The sequence below is a fragment of the Columba livia genome, chromosome 3 (assembly GCF_036013475.1).
Source record: "Columba livia isolate bColLiv1 breed racing homer chromosome 3, bColLiv1.pat.W.v2, whole genome shotgun sequence".
Lineage (NCBI taxonomy): Eukaryota > Metazoa > Chordata > Aves > Columbiformes > Columbidae > Columba > Columba livia.
This window is the reverse complement of record NC_088604.1, coordinates 108,034,609-108,050,004: the sequence shown is the minus strand read 5'-3', so window position 1 is coordinate 108,050,004 and position 15,396 is coordinate 108,034,609. Positions and strand designations below refer to the sequence as shown.

Below are 15,396 nucleotides of genomic sequence, written 5' to 3'. Positions count from 1 at the left end.
TTAGAAGTTTCCAGCAAGCCTTCTGAGAAGTTGGAAGTTCAACTCCTTCTAGTGGCTCCTCCCTCAGGTTCTTTAACAGGCTGCACGCCTCACATGGAAGACCTGTGGGGGTGTAGGCAGGTGTTGTACCTCAGGTTGCGAGGCTCTGAGCAGGCTAAGTCTGCAACTGCCTTGGGCTCTCCTGGCTTTGCTGCGGGGCTGAGCCAGCAGGGAGCCTCCCTGCGCGCAACGATCTCTCCAGCGTTGGGTTATCACATTGGCCGGTGTGAGGAAGTTTCTAAAAGCACACTTGTGACTCTGAAGCAGGGCCTTCTGAGGAAGGACGAGCTGCTCATTGCGTGGGGAGGGATGTGGTTTTTTGTGGTTTGGTTTTGTTTTGTCTTTTCCATAAATGTCTATAAGACACGCAATAAGCCTTGATGATGTCAGGCGGTGTTACTTCGTGTGTTGCACACCTGGAAAGCTTCTTTTCCTCATTCTCTTTGTTTTCTCTAAATTGTATGTGTAAGTTTTCATTATATCATTGCAGATTACAAATGAAAATACAACCAACCCATAAGCTTCAAAAATTCAGCCAGAACCATACCTAAAGATACCAATGAGCAGGCTTGCTGCTGAAGAAACTCTGTAATGCGTAATCTCTGCTCCTTCTGAGCACTGAACTGTGAAAACCTGCGCAGTGAAACTCAGTTAATGGTACTTGCTTATTCAGACCTGGTCTGGTGATGGTGTGATTATTCTGTGCTTAGACGTCTATCTAAACAGACAAATGATGGAGACTGCGAAACCAGGTTCAGAGATGACAAACCACAGCAAGGCTGTGTGAGCGCTCAGTTCTACCTGTTTTACAAGTACATTCCCACATCACAGAATTTTAGCAAGTGGGTGGTTTGACACCACTGAACATGGTCAGTTTTCTGTGAAAGATAACTCTGTGGATACCAGGAGGGTGGGCATAAGCAAAAGGGAAGATGCCCTGGGTAGAAGCTGGAGGTGACAAAACATTCTGAAATTGCTGTGGTGATTTGGATTAAATAAATTGAGAGAGTGTGGAGCACTTGGGCAGTGTTTGGGTGGGATTGCTGCCATCAATGCATCATACAGCCATCAGCTGTCTCTGAACCATGTAAGGCTTCAGCCTCATCCTGCCTCCTTGTAAATAAGGACAAGTCTGGATCCTGGGCAGTGCAGGCACCTGTTGGCTTCCCCTATGTTCATGTGTTTAACAACACCTGGTGTCTGAGGTGTCTGAGGAAGGCTGCAAGCGCCACTGGCAGCATTAGTTCGTAAACCTGTTGTTAAGTCTTGGATGTGTCTGTACCACTGGAGAGCCAGGAGGAGGCAGGCAGCCCTCAGGCAGTACCCATGGACACTGTTGGTCTGTCTGCCTCTGGCATCCCTGTTGGAGCTCTGGAACATTTCTTTGGAGGCACAACCATTTTTTTCCCCATAACCGAACAGGCAAATGGCCATTGCCAGTGTCACGCACCTCAAACTCACTTTGTGCCCAGTTTAAACTGACTTGCCAGACTGTTCAACAGACATGCCCAAGGCATCTGCTACAGGGCATATCTGTCATCTGCAGAAAAAACAGCCAGATAATCAGGGCAGCTGCTCCAGCTGTAGCATCCAGCTTGTCAGGGCTTTGCTCTCCATCCTGAGCTGGTTTTCTTCTGTGTACTATTACCCGCTTCTTTTGTCTGTTGCTGTGGATGCTTTCTTTGACCGAGATCACATGGATGGACCACCTTGATGTGTCTGTAGTTCTTTGGGCAGGGACGTGCTTCAGCAGTAATACTGGAGGGAAATCAAAAGTAATGTGTACTACGGGAGGGAAAAGAAACCACACAAAATGTCTCCAGCTAGCTAGGGAGGGTTCCAGCCACACCTCCACTGCTCTGGAGCAAGGGCTGGGGTTTCAGCAGAGTAAAGCACGAGTCCTCTGCAGGGAGGTGAACACCAGTCACGTTGCTCAGATGGACCTTAGTGACCAGTCCCACCTGGGAGCTGAACTCAAGTTTCACGACTGAGCCCTCACTGGAGAGTTATAGGGGAGTCTCACCAGCACAACTGGCTGGATCTGCTGTTAACACTTGTCTTCTCACCTGGGAAGTGTTGTCCATGTATTTGCAAGCAGGCATGCTTGTCTCAGAGTGCGCAACCTTCTATTTACACTATTCCATAACAATAATAATAATAATAATAATAATAATAATAATAATAATAATAATAATAATAATAATAATAATAATAATAATAATAATAATATAACAGCATGTTCTCAGAACCAGGGATCAGTGCATAAGCTTCAGCTCTTTCTGCGAGAGGGATATTCCAATTTACCTCAGATGCTTTTTTTTTCCATATGGACTTCCCATGTATTAAAGCATTCTGCAAATTTTCTTGTTATATAGGATGACAAGTTTGTTCTTTACACAGTAGCATCACTTTATTATTCCTGTTTTCAAGGTCCCAAGCACCAACAGTTGTGCTGAATAAAGTATTAATATCATTACAAATCCTTTAAACTCATAAAAGCTTTTACCCACAAAAACCCAAGCAGATGCCTGTACAAAACTGAGGCAAATTGAGAAGACTCTTTAATGATTCCTGCAGAGATGTTCAGAATCTCTCATTTTAGTAGAAATGATTATGAAGGTCCGGGCTATAACAATATTTTAGGTGAGTTACTTTTCAGCTGTTTCAACATATATAGAATACAGTGTATTCTCCCCAAGTGTCCAGCTTTATTTTGAGCACAAAATTAAGTTTGGGAATTTACAAATGAAATCCATTAATTATCATGCATTTAAAGTGATGAAAAAAAAAAAACAACCTGTTTGGCAGCTGTGTCCATTAAGTTAAGAGCCAGGTGAATAACATGCGCCTGCCTGGACCAGAGCAGCTTGTGGTTGCTGAGGAAGCCGCCACCCAGCCCTGTCACACCCAGTACAAGACACTCAAGTGCCCAGTAAGGGCTGCAGCAGCTTCTGACAAGTCTCAAAGTGTCAGGCGGTTTCAGCAACGTGAGTTGTACGGGCATCCCTCTCCCTTTCCTTTAAATCCCAAAATTGACACTCAGTAGTCCCTACAGGCTATCCTCCTGGTTGTCCTGGGTCAACAAAGAGCCAGAGCAGGACTATAAGGTGAGTCCTGAACACACCGACACATAGCACCAGTCCCTCATCATCATCGCCACCTCCTTCCCATCTCACCAGGAGCCTTCTAAACTGACAGCGGTTACGGATGAGAGGACAGATTCCTGCCAGCAGGTTTGCGCTGATCCCATGAGGCAGAGACAGGCTAAGTGTCCCTCTTCACTGCCTTGCACTGCTCTGTTGTATTAATGAGCCTAATCATTAAGAAGAAAAACAATCCCTAAATGAACACACACATGCACATACACACCATAAAATACAGAATTGCATTTCATCTTGGCAGAAAAATACATATCTTCAAGTCATTATTTTCTTTGGGTTTCTGGATTGATACTGATGTATGTTAAAAGGATTTTGTAATAATCCCCACAGTGAGCATGACAAGTCCAGGAGTGTTAAGGTTACACTTAAATCTAAATATAATAAAATAAGTTCACAGCTTAAGGTACCTAAAACATGACTGTAAGTCTGCCCTGGAATAATGCCATTTGCTAGTAGAGAAAGTTTGGGAGGAAAAAGTTCTGCATCCTTTAAAAAAGTCTCAGCTCATCTTGGATCACGTTTCCAGAAATTATTATTTTACTGCATGGAGGCCAGAGTTAAGGGTATTTGCACATTTTGTCTTATTTACAGATACAACGGACTCCTATTCTTAACACCATTTTATATCATTTTGCATAGAACAATGTACTAGTAGTTGCTCTTACACAGCACTTTTCACTCAGACCTCTCAAAGTAATTTGTACAGGAGGTAAGGGCTATTATCTTTACAAAATACACTGGGGGAAGGTAACTTATTTGTCAGTAGCCATTTAGACATGTGGTAGAGCTGAAACAGAAAACAAGTTGCCTAAACAGCAGTTCAGTAAATGCTCCATCCGAGAGGTGACGGCCTCTTCCAACCTTTCCATTTACTTTTTTTTGGCCAGATAAAAAAGTGATGTTTGCATCGAATATAGGAATATTTCTTTCAAGTTGAAGTTCTACCAACATCAAGAGAGTTCTGTTAACAAAAGTGTCCCTTTCATTTCAGGGGTTTATTTCAAAATTGTTTTTTAAAAAAATAATATATATATATATATGTAAACTTCATTCCTTTAGCCCGCTGTAATCCACCGTATTATTCATCCTTGTCATCATTTTTGGAGTTCCTCTGCAGGACGGGGCTCAGTTTATTTTGCAAAACCGCTGCAAGTTTTTTTGAGGTTTTCTTCAAGAAAGTGCTTCCAGGGTGAACATTACTAACATGCAGGTACAGGTCCTCCTGCGTGGGGCCTGTGTAGCCACAGTCTTCACACACATAAAGTTTGTCTCGCCTCTGTTTGTAGGCGTATTGCTGCTGCACGCCGTGGATCTTCTTCAGGTGGGACTCCAGGGAGCAGCGCTGCGTGAAGGCTTTGTTGCAAATCTCGCATTTGTAAGGTCGAATTCCTGCAACATTAAAAGACGGCCATTACCATTCTGATTTACTAAGGACCCGGCTATGAGCAATGCTCTGGCATATTAGCTATTCAGCAAATACCTCGCAGCAGGGAGCTAATAGCCTGAGGAACTATCTGTCTAAACAAAACTTCTTCCTTTCAGGCTAAAATTTTCAGGAATGGGTTGATATATTTAGGAACAAAAAACCATTCTAGGTTTCAAGGGGATGTCGGCAGACGCTGAGGATAACAGATGTCCATTGGTGGCTTTTGTCCTAAAGAAGAAGCCTCTTGATTGACTGAGATTACAAGCTCAAGTTCTAGAGGAGAAGTGCATTAAGATGAAAGAAATATGTACATTTACCTGGGAGGAGGGAGAAGAGGCTGGCTGGTGATTTTAATGCCTGAGCAGTTTTGTTCAGTACAGACAACAAACATTATCAAAATAGCAATAAAGTGTAACCATTTTACCACCAAGCAACACCAATTTAACAACAACCCCCAAGTATCATAGAATCATAGAAAGTCCCGAGTTGGAAGGGACCCACAAGGATCATAGAGTCCAACTCCTGTCCCTGCACAAGACAACCCACAGTTCACACCATGTGTCTGAGGGTGTTGTGCAGTCTCTTCTTGAACACTGTCAGGCTTGGGGCTGTGACACCCCCCTGGGGAGCCTGTTCCAGTGTCCAGCACCCTCTGGGTGAAGAACCTTCCCCTAATGTCCAACCTAAACCTCCCCTGGCACATCTTCCTGCCATTCCCTTGGGTTCTATCATTGGTTGCCAGAGAGAAGAGATCAGTGCCTGCCCTTCCTCCTCCCCTTGTGAGGAAGCTGTAGACCACGATGAGGTCTCCCCTCAATCTCCTCCAGGCTGAACAGACCTAGTGACTTCAGCTGCTCATCATATGGCTTCCCCTCCAAACCCCTCACCAAATTTGTCGCCCTGTTCTGGACACTCTCTAGTAGTTTTATATTTTTTTTTTTTTTTTTATCCTGTGGCGCCCAGAACTGCACACGGTGCTCCAGGTGAGGCCGCACCAGTGCAGAGCAGAGCGGGACAATTCCCTCCCTCGCCCAGCTGGCAATGCTGTGCTTGATGCACCCAGGACACGACTGGTCCTCTTGGCTGCCAGGGACACTGTTGGCTCATTCCAACACAGTGTCAATCAGAACCCCAGATCCCTCTCTGCAGAGCTGCTCTCCAGCATCTCATCCCCCAGTCTGTATGTACAGCCAGGGCTGCCATGTCCCAGGTGCAAAATCTGGCACTTGCCCTTGTTGAACTTCATGAGGTTGGTGATGGTCCAGTTCTCCATTTTGTCCAGATCCCTCTGCAGGGCCTCTCTGTCCTCAAGAGTGTCAACAGCTCCTCCCAACTTTGTGTCATCAGAGAACTTGCTTAGTATTCCCTCAAGTCCTGTGTCCAAGTCATTTATGAAGACATTGAAGAGTCCTGGCCCTAAGACGGATCCCTGCGGAACCCCACTAGTGACTGGTCACCAGCCCAACATAACCCCATTTAATAGAACCCTTTGAGTCTGGCCCATCAGCCAGTTCCTCACTCACTGCATTGTGTGTTTATCCAGCTGTGTGCTGGACATCTTGTCCAGGAGGATACTGTGAGAGACAGTATCAAAGTCTTTACCAAAACCTAAAAAGATCACGCCAACAGGCTCCCCTTGGTCAACTAGGTTGGTAACCTTGTTATAGAAAGAAATTAATTTTTTTAAGCAGGCCTTTCCCCTCATGAACCCATGCTGGCTCAGACCAATGACTATGTTGTCTTTCAGATGTTTTTCAGTAACTCCCAGAACAATCTTCTCCATGATTTTTCCAGGCACAGAAGTGAGACTGACAGGCCTGTAGTTGCCAGGGTCATCCCTGTTGCCCGTCTTGTAGATTGGGACAATGTTTGCCCATACCTGCATGACAAATAGCTGAGGGTTTAGTGACACTTGAGAAAAACCTAAACCAGTTTTGATTTTACTTACTAGACTAGCTTGGTAATTTTTCAAGCAAAGAACAGCCTTAATACTCATGCAAGGATTTACCTAAATCCCTGTTTTCCCAACGAAAGGTGAAACGCGAGCCTGTGGAAGATCAGTCCTATGGTGCCACGCAAAAAAGAACAAAGCACACATGTCCATACACATGGCTATAAATTTGTGACTGGATTGTGCTAAATTCATCACTCAGTCACTGATCTTTCTAACAGAAATCCAAACTGATCAGAAGTTCCAATAAGCAGCATCCTGATTGCATTTTTACAAGTCTTGTAAAGGAGGTAATGCCAGTGTACTGGCTCACACAGTCATAGAGTCACAGAGTGGTTTGGGCTGGAAAGGACCTTCAAAGCTCATCCAGTCCAACCCCCTGCAATGAGCAGGGGCATCTTCAATCAGATCAGGTTGCTCAGAGCCCTGTCCAGCCTGGCCTGGGATGTTTCCAGGGATGGGGCATCTACCACCTCTCTGGGCAACCTGGGCCAGTGTTTCATCACCCTCATGTCTGCCCTGAATCTCCCCTCCTTTCTTTTAAAACCATTACCCTTTGTTCTGTCACAACAGGTCCTGCTAAAAACTCTGTCCCCATCTTTCTTACAGGCACCTTTTAAATACTGAAAGGCCACAATAAGGTCACGCTCATCTGAAGGCTATTTAAACCCCCACCATCCTTGGTTCGTGACACCAGCAGTGCTCCACAGGCACGAGTGCAAGCACATGGGTGGTCATGCCAGGATGGCACAGCCCATTAGGGCTGTGGCAACTTCTTCTTTACTTAGGAAACATTTTAAAATTTGATTTTACTATGTGTATTAGTTAATCTTTAATGTGTAACTCTGTTTATGCCATGAAGCTAGACTGGGACATTTGGCTCTCACTCTTTCTGACACTACCCTACTGTTGCATGCTCTGGTTACAAACACTGCACAACAATTTCCACTGGAAACACCACCAGTCAGTAGAGCACAAGTAGATGAGCACCTGTAGCTACAGAATATAAAACCCACACTACCACTTCCAGCCCATTTATCTTCTTTTAAACATTCAAATATAGTCCATCTTTCCTGAACAGCAATCAACTTTGGCATAAAAAAGACAACCATTTTAAGAGATACACACCAATACACAATACATATTAGTACTGCTGCTGCAGCCAGCCTTCATGCCCCCACCATGAACCAAGGCATCGGGCAAATACAATATATGTGAGTGTCCATCCCAGCTTTACACTGGAAAGGAGAAAAAGTTATGCCAGATTTGTTCTAGTAAATTTGGGGACAATCTAACCGTAAGATTCACATTTCCTGGACAGTGTGTTTTCACCCCTGTTTTCACCCCCTGTTCGTTTCCAGAGTTTCTCAAAATCAGCTCCACTCCTGGATAGTGAGTTCAAGTCTAGCTGCCACAACATACATGTATATTTAGCTTCTGAACAGAGACCTTCTTGGATTTAGTTTCTGAATCTCAAAAGATGACCAGAGAGGTTAAAAAATCACTTATTTCAGAAGCATCAACTCGACACATCAGCCATACCCCAGTGGCAGCCCCCTGCTCACAGCCAGCAGCTTTCCTTTCCACATGAAAGCCTTGCAAACAAACCAAAACAGCACAAAACATTGGCTCTGACCAATGCTTTCCCATCTAAATGGGCAGAATTGTTTTAGTGATCTCTACTGCTAAGAAACAACTCCTGCCCATCAACATACTTGCGTCATCTCTGGCAGTTCACAGAATCACAGAATGGCTGGGGTTGGAAGGAACCTCTGGAGATCATCTAGTCCAACCCACCTGCTAAAACAGGTTCACCTAGAGTAGATTGCACAGGAATGTGTCCAGGTGGATCACCTGGGTAGTGGTGCCTGAGCCAAAAAAGGGGCATTGGAGAGCAAGCCCAAATAATCAGCAGCTACTGTAGCTAACCACAAATCTGAAAGTTGGAACATGCCCAGGAAATGTGGTGGATGCATCTTCTGCATGCTCTACAGTGCAAAGTCAAAGCTCCATAAGCACAGGCAGCTTGGTCTGCCAGAAAGTGCCTTGCTTGGGAACAGTGGGGTTGATATGTGTTTAAGCCATCACTTCTACTAAGAAAAAGCGAAACTCAAACATGGCATTCTCCCTGCTCCAAGTTAGGATAAGCACTTCTCTTAGCTGGATTTGAGGCAACTGATCAAAGAAACAAACCCATTGCTGTTTGGGGTGGGCTTGAGCATTGAACCCACTGCAGAGCAGCCACGGAAAGTGCATCCCTGGGAGCAAGAGCGAGGAGAAAAGGGAAAGGGATGATTTTTCCTTCTTCCAGTGCCATCATGGGCTTAAATGACAGCCTCCTCAATTATGCCTGTACATCTGGTGTAGATGCAAGCAGGGAGGAGGGAACTAGATCAGGTTGAAGGTAACTTTTTTACCCACCCTCAATCCAGGGCAGGAACTGCTGTTGGGAGATTTTCAACCCACTGCTCCTGATTCTCAACCGACTGCTCCTGATTTTCAACCCATGCTGTGATCCACACAACGAGTAGAGGACCAGTGGCCAAACTGATCTGAATGGCTGGATATGCAGAGGGAAACGGCTCCAAAAGGGGATTTGGGGGAGCTGGTAGCCTGAAGCAGGTGGGGATGCAATGCACAGAGTTAGCAGAAGTCAGATGTGTTATCTAGTTTCCCTAAAAAAGCACAGCATGAACTGCACTCTGTTTTCTCCAGATGGTGCCAAAATCAAGCCATAACCCCACCTTGCAGGACAGCCAGCAGGAAAGGTTCGCCAAAAAAGATCCAAGAAACTGCTGCTTGTTGCCTCTAGAGGGCAAAGCATTTTCATCCAACGCCTGCCCGTGCTCATTGCTGGACTCGCAATAACATGCAATGAGTTACCCTCAGTGGGTTATCCCAGGTGAGTTATCACATGTGGGTTCTCCTGGGTGGGTTATCCCAGTCTCGCTGACCCAGGCGTGGCAGCACACAGCAACATCTACACTAGACCTGGATGCCAGCTCATGCAACCATAGCACTTCTAACAGACTTTATTAGTTCTCCTCAGATTTTGTTAGTCCCAGGACTTTTATCTGTCCACATTCATGTCTCTGCCTTTCCTCCACCACATCCCCACGATTTTTGGCAAATGTTGTTTACCTGGGTTTTGTATTATTATATTTCTGGGTTACCCTCAGCCCCCATCTTTGTCCCATCCCACCCCTTCTCCCAACTCCCACTACCCAGAGGTGTGTGCAAGCCCCCAGGGAACATGTTCTCACCGGTATGGGTCCGGACATGTCTTTTTAGATCAAAGGTGTCATTGAAGCCTTTTCCACAGAAGGTGCACAAGTGTCTCTTCACCTGGCTGTGACACTTGATGTGACGGTTGAGCATCCGCTGCAAGCGAAAGCCTTTGCCACACAGCTCGCAGCTATGCACCATAGCATCGTTACAGGTGCCCGTGGTGAACTAGGGAATGGAAGAGAACTGGGTGAGCAGGCATCGACATGACAAAGACTAACAAAGAAAACAAACAAAAAAGAAAACTAACAAAACAAGGAGGGATGGCTCATTGTTACATTTAAGAATACTTGGGATATATTCAAAATGAAAAGTGAAAGCATTCAAGAAACTTTCACGCTTCCCTTGTAATCAGATGGGTGACAGTTAACGTGTGTGGTTTGGGACTTGCACAGATGTTGGACAGCTTGGCTCCAGGGGTTAAAGCAAAACCTGTGTGCTGGATGCCTGCAAGAGACAGGGACCCCCATTCAGCTACATCCATAAGCACGTGCACTTAGGCTACAAGTACGTCTCGCTGAGGCCGTGTATGTTTGCTCCTGCACTCTCCTAGTGGGAGATGGGAGGCCCTCCCTGATACGAGAAAGTCATACCCATGTGGTGCCTTTGCTAATCATGCTTCCAGATGCTATAGGTCCCTCAAAAAACAGCCAGCAGTGAAAAAAAAGGTATGTTTCATGAGATAAACCAAGGCACACTGTGCTGAATCAGCAGGGAATGAAACAATGGCATTTACCTCCTCCTGTTGGTCTCTCTGACTTGTTAATTAACAGCAGAGTGTCATTAGGGGTTGAACTCCTAATTCCCGCTCCTAACACCAAAAATATTGCGCCAACACCATGACCTAACTTGACTAAGGGAGACACTGATGATTCAGCTCTTTGGGAAGAGCATTCCTCAGAGGGAAGGCTTAACGTCTAGAAGATGCAAATATTTTGTTATTAGTTTAATTATTCATAGGGGAGCAGACTTGCTTGCCACCAGCCTCTTGGGCCAGGGGAAAGCCAGAACAGCAGGCAGCACCGCACGCACACGTCCATCAGCTCTCGTGGTGCTTTTGGCGAGTTTCTGTGGCATGCTGAGAAAACACAACTGCTGAAATGAGGTTTCGCTGTGACTGTGCTAATAGCCTAAGTTAAATTATACAAAGTAGGTTAAAGTCAAACAGCAGTGGGGAAAGCTCTTCATAAAGGAATACATTTGGAATTTCTTTTTCCTGAAGAGCCACTTATTTTTCCCATCCTACTCCTTCACTTACTATGGAAAATTGTAAAGAAAGATTAAAAAAAAAGGCAGCTGCAAAACCACGAGGTGTGAAACTAGAGGGGGGATGGCAGCTGGGAAGTATCTGTTGGGCAACAGGTTAAGACTCATGCAGCTACATACAAGCAGGGTGAAAACCTAGTGTTAATCATGAGATTAATAACATGGTGGCCGAAAGGCTGTGATCTCAGCAGAGACAGTGGGAATTTTTACAGCTCCATCTGGCAAAGCAACAGCCAGGGTTTAATGGGGTGTTAACTAGCCACTGGTAAACACATCTCCTCCTTCCTAGCACTGAGGTGGCCTGGCCTCGCCTCTGCTGAGGGGAACCCTGGATGTTCAAATATAGACATGGTCCTGCCACCCCATATGTATCACCATCGTGCTTTGGGAGCTTGGTCTTGGGTTGTCCAGCACCATGAGAAGACCATTCTTCTTCTCAGCCTGGGGACTGAAATCACCACTCTACTTTGCTGGCTCTGCCCAGGGACACCCAGTCAACTCGAGCTCCAGTCCTTGCAGCAGAGAGACTCTCCAGTTAAGTTAATGGACAGATAATTGCTTCATTTCACCCAGTCCTGTAGGTACACCTCAAGGTGGTAATGGCCTTTCACAGCTTTGGAGAAGGACCTTTTCCTAGCTGCTATCTTGATAAGTGAAGAGTGTAAGGGGACATTGGGAAGATTCACGACAACTCCCCTTGACTACAACCTAGAACGCAGCCTTTTAAGGACACCCCACATTAAGGAACGAGATCCACCCACACACCATGGGGCATGACTCCTCACTGCCAGGGCTGGTCCTTCCTGGCTGGGTTCAGAGCTCCTGTGGGACCCGAGCCAAGCAGGTCAGGAGCAGCATGTCCCAGGCGAGGATAAGGGAAAGCAAAGGGCACTGGAAGATTAAGGTACATCGCTTACAAGGCTTGCCCTGCCGCTGCCATCCTACAGCCAGCTGGTCTCACAGGCCTCCATCTCCTTGTGTGGGACCCGTGCTGTCACCTCCAGCAGAGAGAGCCCAAGGGACTGTTGTCACCCAGTGTCCCAGCCAGCAGCTGTGCCCTGCCCTCCAAGTGGGGTCGCCCCATCACCGGGGAAGAAAACACAGGGTTGCGGGCAGTTACCTTGATTTTCGACCTGACCACGGGGCGCTTGACGGCCAGGTCCAGCAGCATCCCCCCGGCCGTGCCCAAGTCGCCGGGGGCGGGCTGGGGCGTCGGGGGATCGCTGGGCTCCGCGTCCCGGGTCCCGCTGCTCCCGCTGCTCTCCAGGCTGCAGCTGTCCTCGTAGCCCAGCAGCACGCAGCCGATCCCGCCTGCAGCGGGGGGGCGGGATGCGATAAAGAGGGGTATCGCGGAACCGCGGCCAAGGGAGGGGGGCAGCGGTGGCAACGGGGGAAAGCCGCCGAGCCCCGGTGTTTAACCTGCGGGCGGGCCGCGGGAGGCGGGGGAGGATCCCCGGCTCACGCTGCAATCGGAAACTCAAACACGAACGGTCCCAAAGTTCAAACAAGCCAGCTCCGCCGCCTTCCCGTTATACCCCGGGCAAGGGCAGGAGGAGGAGGAGGAGGAGGGGAGGGGAAGGCCAGGAAGACATCAGCCCCCTACACAGCCCGGGTCCTTTCTTCTCCTCCCCCCGCCACCTTTCTCATGCAAACGAGGTTTCCCACCTTCTAGGACACTCACAGTGTCCCCACCATGCCCGGGGGCTCGCCGGCGTGGGAGATGGTGCCAGGCATGGGAGCGGCATCGCCCGGCGGGGCCAGCACCCGGCAGCCCGCCGCTGGGCGGGAAGGGTCCCCCCGATCCCCCCCACCCCGACGTTTAGCACAGACCTTCCCGGTCTGCCGTCCGCCCGCCCCCTCGGGGCTCTCCCGGCCCGGCAAAGCCCCTTTCCCAACCCGCCCCCTCCGCAGCCCGCGGGGACCGGGGCAAGAGTTGGGGTCTGGCGGGGACCCCCCTCCCTCCCTCCCGGAGGCGAGCGGTGCCGGGGGAGGGAGCCCGTCGGCGCCCTACCTGGGATGTAGGTGTCGGCTCTCTCCTCGTCGGGCAGCCCATCCCAGCTGCGCACCGCCGGCTGCGGGCTCCGGCGCTTCACCAGGAAGGCTCTGGGCATGGCGAGGGCAGGGGGCACGGCTGGGCACGGAGCGGAGCGGCAGCTCAGCCGCCGCCCGCCCGCAGCCCGGCGGGGCGCGGGCGCTGCGCTGCCGTCCGCGGGGAGCGGGACCGCACGCACCGGGCAGAGCCGCCGAGGAGCGGGGAGGGGAAGGGGAGGAGAGGGGAAGGGGGGTGGGGGGGGAGGAAAGTTTCATAAGGTGGAATAGAAAAATGCACCAGGAAACTTGGGAAGGAGCATGCGTGCTGCAAACATAACGGTGTCAACAAGTCTGCTTACCTGTCCGACCGGTTGGAGCAGCTGAGCTTTGTTCCAGCCCTTCCTAAGGCATGAATGTTTGCAAAAGAATTTAACGTCTGAAAATTAAAAAAAAAAAAAAAAAAAGACAAGGGAGGGGAGCGCTGCCGCCGCCGCCGCCGCCCGGCTGGCGGCCACCCCGGTGCGGTGCGGCCGGACCGACCAGCTGCCCGCCCGCCGCCCAGGGGGTGCCGGGGGTGCTTCCACCCGCAGTGCGCGTCCCGTCGCCCACGGGGGGTTGCGCTGAGGGCCCCCCGGGGCAGGTCGCGGAGGGGAAGGCTCTTCAGGGAGCCGGGGAAGAGGCTGAGCTGTCCTCGGGGCAGCAGCAGACGGAAAGTTGCTGTTATTATTTTTCTTAATGAGAAGCCTTTCTTCTGGTTTTGTGTTTTTGTTTGGTTGGGGGGGGGGTGTTTGTTTGTTTGGTGTTTTTTTAAGGTTTTATTCGGTTACAGTCATTGATTTAAAACGGAAAACGTGTCACAGCCTCAGCCTTTTCTCTCCCTCCCCTCTTTTTTTTATTTGCCTCTTGTCCTCTCCTCCTCTTCCCTAAGTGGAAACGAAACAAAATAGAAGAGGATGAGGTGGGGGGAAGGAAGCATAAGAAACAGAAGAAAACCCACAAAAATGCACTGGAAAGTCTCCAAGCACAATGAAGTCTGTGTGTCCTCAGGTATTTAACAGAATTCAAGGGTGCCTTCTCCCACCTCACGCTTACTATTCAATCTGCTTTATTAAATGCAGTGGAAATGCACTTGGTGCTTCCTCCCTGAGCACATCCTTGCAGAAGAGCCAGGACCAGGCTGGAGCAGTTGTGGAGGCTCATGGGGCTGAGCACAGAAAGTTTTTTTCCCTGTGTGAAGAGGCCTTTCAGATGGTATCGCTCTTCTCTACGGTTGCTGCTTTCCTCACAAAGAGCAAAGCACAGGCCAGGGTAAACAGATGGGAGTTTCAGCATTTCATTCATTGAGACAAAGATTTAACGGGTCTGGAGCTTCTGGAAAGGATGCACCATCAAACATGGCCAAATGAAAGAGCTCTGCTTAATGCACATCCTCAGTAACTTTTTGGGGCAAGGACCACCACTTTGGGACCACTGGAGACTTTATCCAGGGGCAAACTGGTGGGAGCTCTTGCCTGGAGAAGTAGGAGCGGCTGGAGTCCCAGGGAAGGTGCTGAGATGGAGGATCCCCAGCCCTGACCCCCACACCTGGTGTCACACGCTAGAGAGGTCCTCCAGTCTGAGCAAATTGGTGTTTCCAGGAAGAAAATCCCATCTGGGAGCCGCAGCAGCCCTATCTGCTGTACCCTATTTCAGGAGGGTCTACCAGACCAATGTTCAGGTGCAGACATCTTCATCTCACAGGCTGAAGCAGCAGAGGATTTTCCCCACTACCCTGCACTTGATCCTCCAGGATGGCTTTTAAGCCCTGACCCTTCATCCATGGGACAATCCCTGAGAGTGATGGAGTGGGCTGGGGACACCTACTTGTTCCCTCTGCTCCTGCAGAGAGTCTACAGTCTCTGCAAGTACCAGGGGAGAAGCCACCTCAGCATGCCTTCGGGCAATACCTCAGCAATACCACACGTTAAAATTTCTCTTTCTCTTTAAGGCTATGTAATTTCTGTGTTATGTCTGAGATTTTGCTTTGAGTCAAAATGAAGGTACATGGGTTTAATTGATTTTTTTCAATGTTTTCAACTTGAGGTTTCTTTTATTTCAACCGCTCCCTGTCTTTCAAGCTGAAAGAGGTAGCAAATGACATTAATCACAACACTCCTGAACCAAGAGTTTGCTGTGACTATTTTAATGTCTTCTTGTCTTTTTCAAATGTTGCTTTTGAGGTTCCCATTTAGTGAGGT

At 48.5% G+C, this 15,396-nt stretch overlaps 1 protein-coding gene across 1 annotated transcript; it reads right to left on the bottom strand.

Annotated features, from left to right (window-relative positions):
* Nucleotides 1-2,423: 2,423 nt before the first annotated feature.
* Nucleotides 2,424-13,401, bottom strand: OVOL2 (ovo like zinc finger 2). Its single transcript, XM_065058833.1, has 4 exons — nucleotides 13,140-13,401; nucleotides 12,249-12,439; nucleotides 9,841-10,030; nucleotides 2,424-4,589 (listed from the first exon to the last, which is right to left on the bottom strand). The coding sequence occupies exons 1-4, from the start codon at nucleotides 13,237-13,239 to the stop codon at nucleotides 4,279-4,281; spliced, it is 792 nt and encodes a 263-aa protein (XP_064914905.1). The 5' UTR covers nucleotides 13,240-13,401; the 3' UTR covers nucleotides 2,424-4,278.
* Between the last annotated feature and the right edge of the window lie 1,995 nt (nucleotides 13,402-15,396).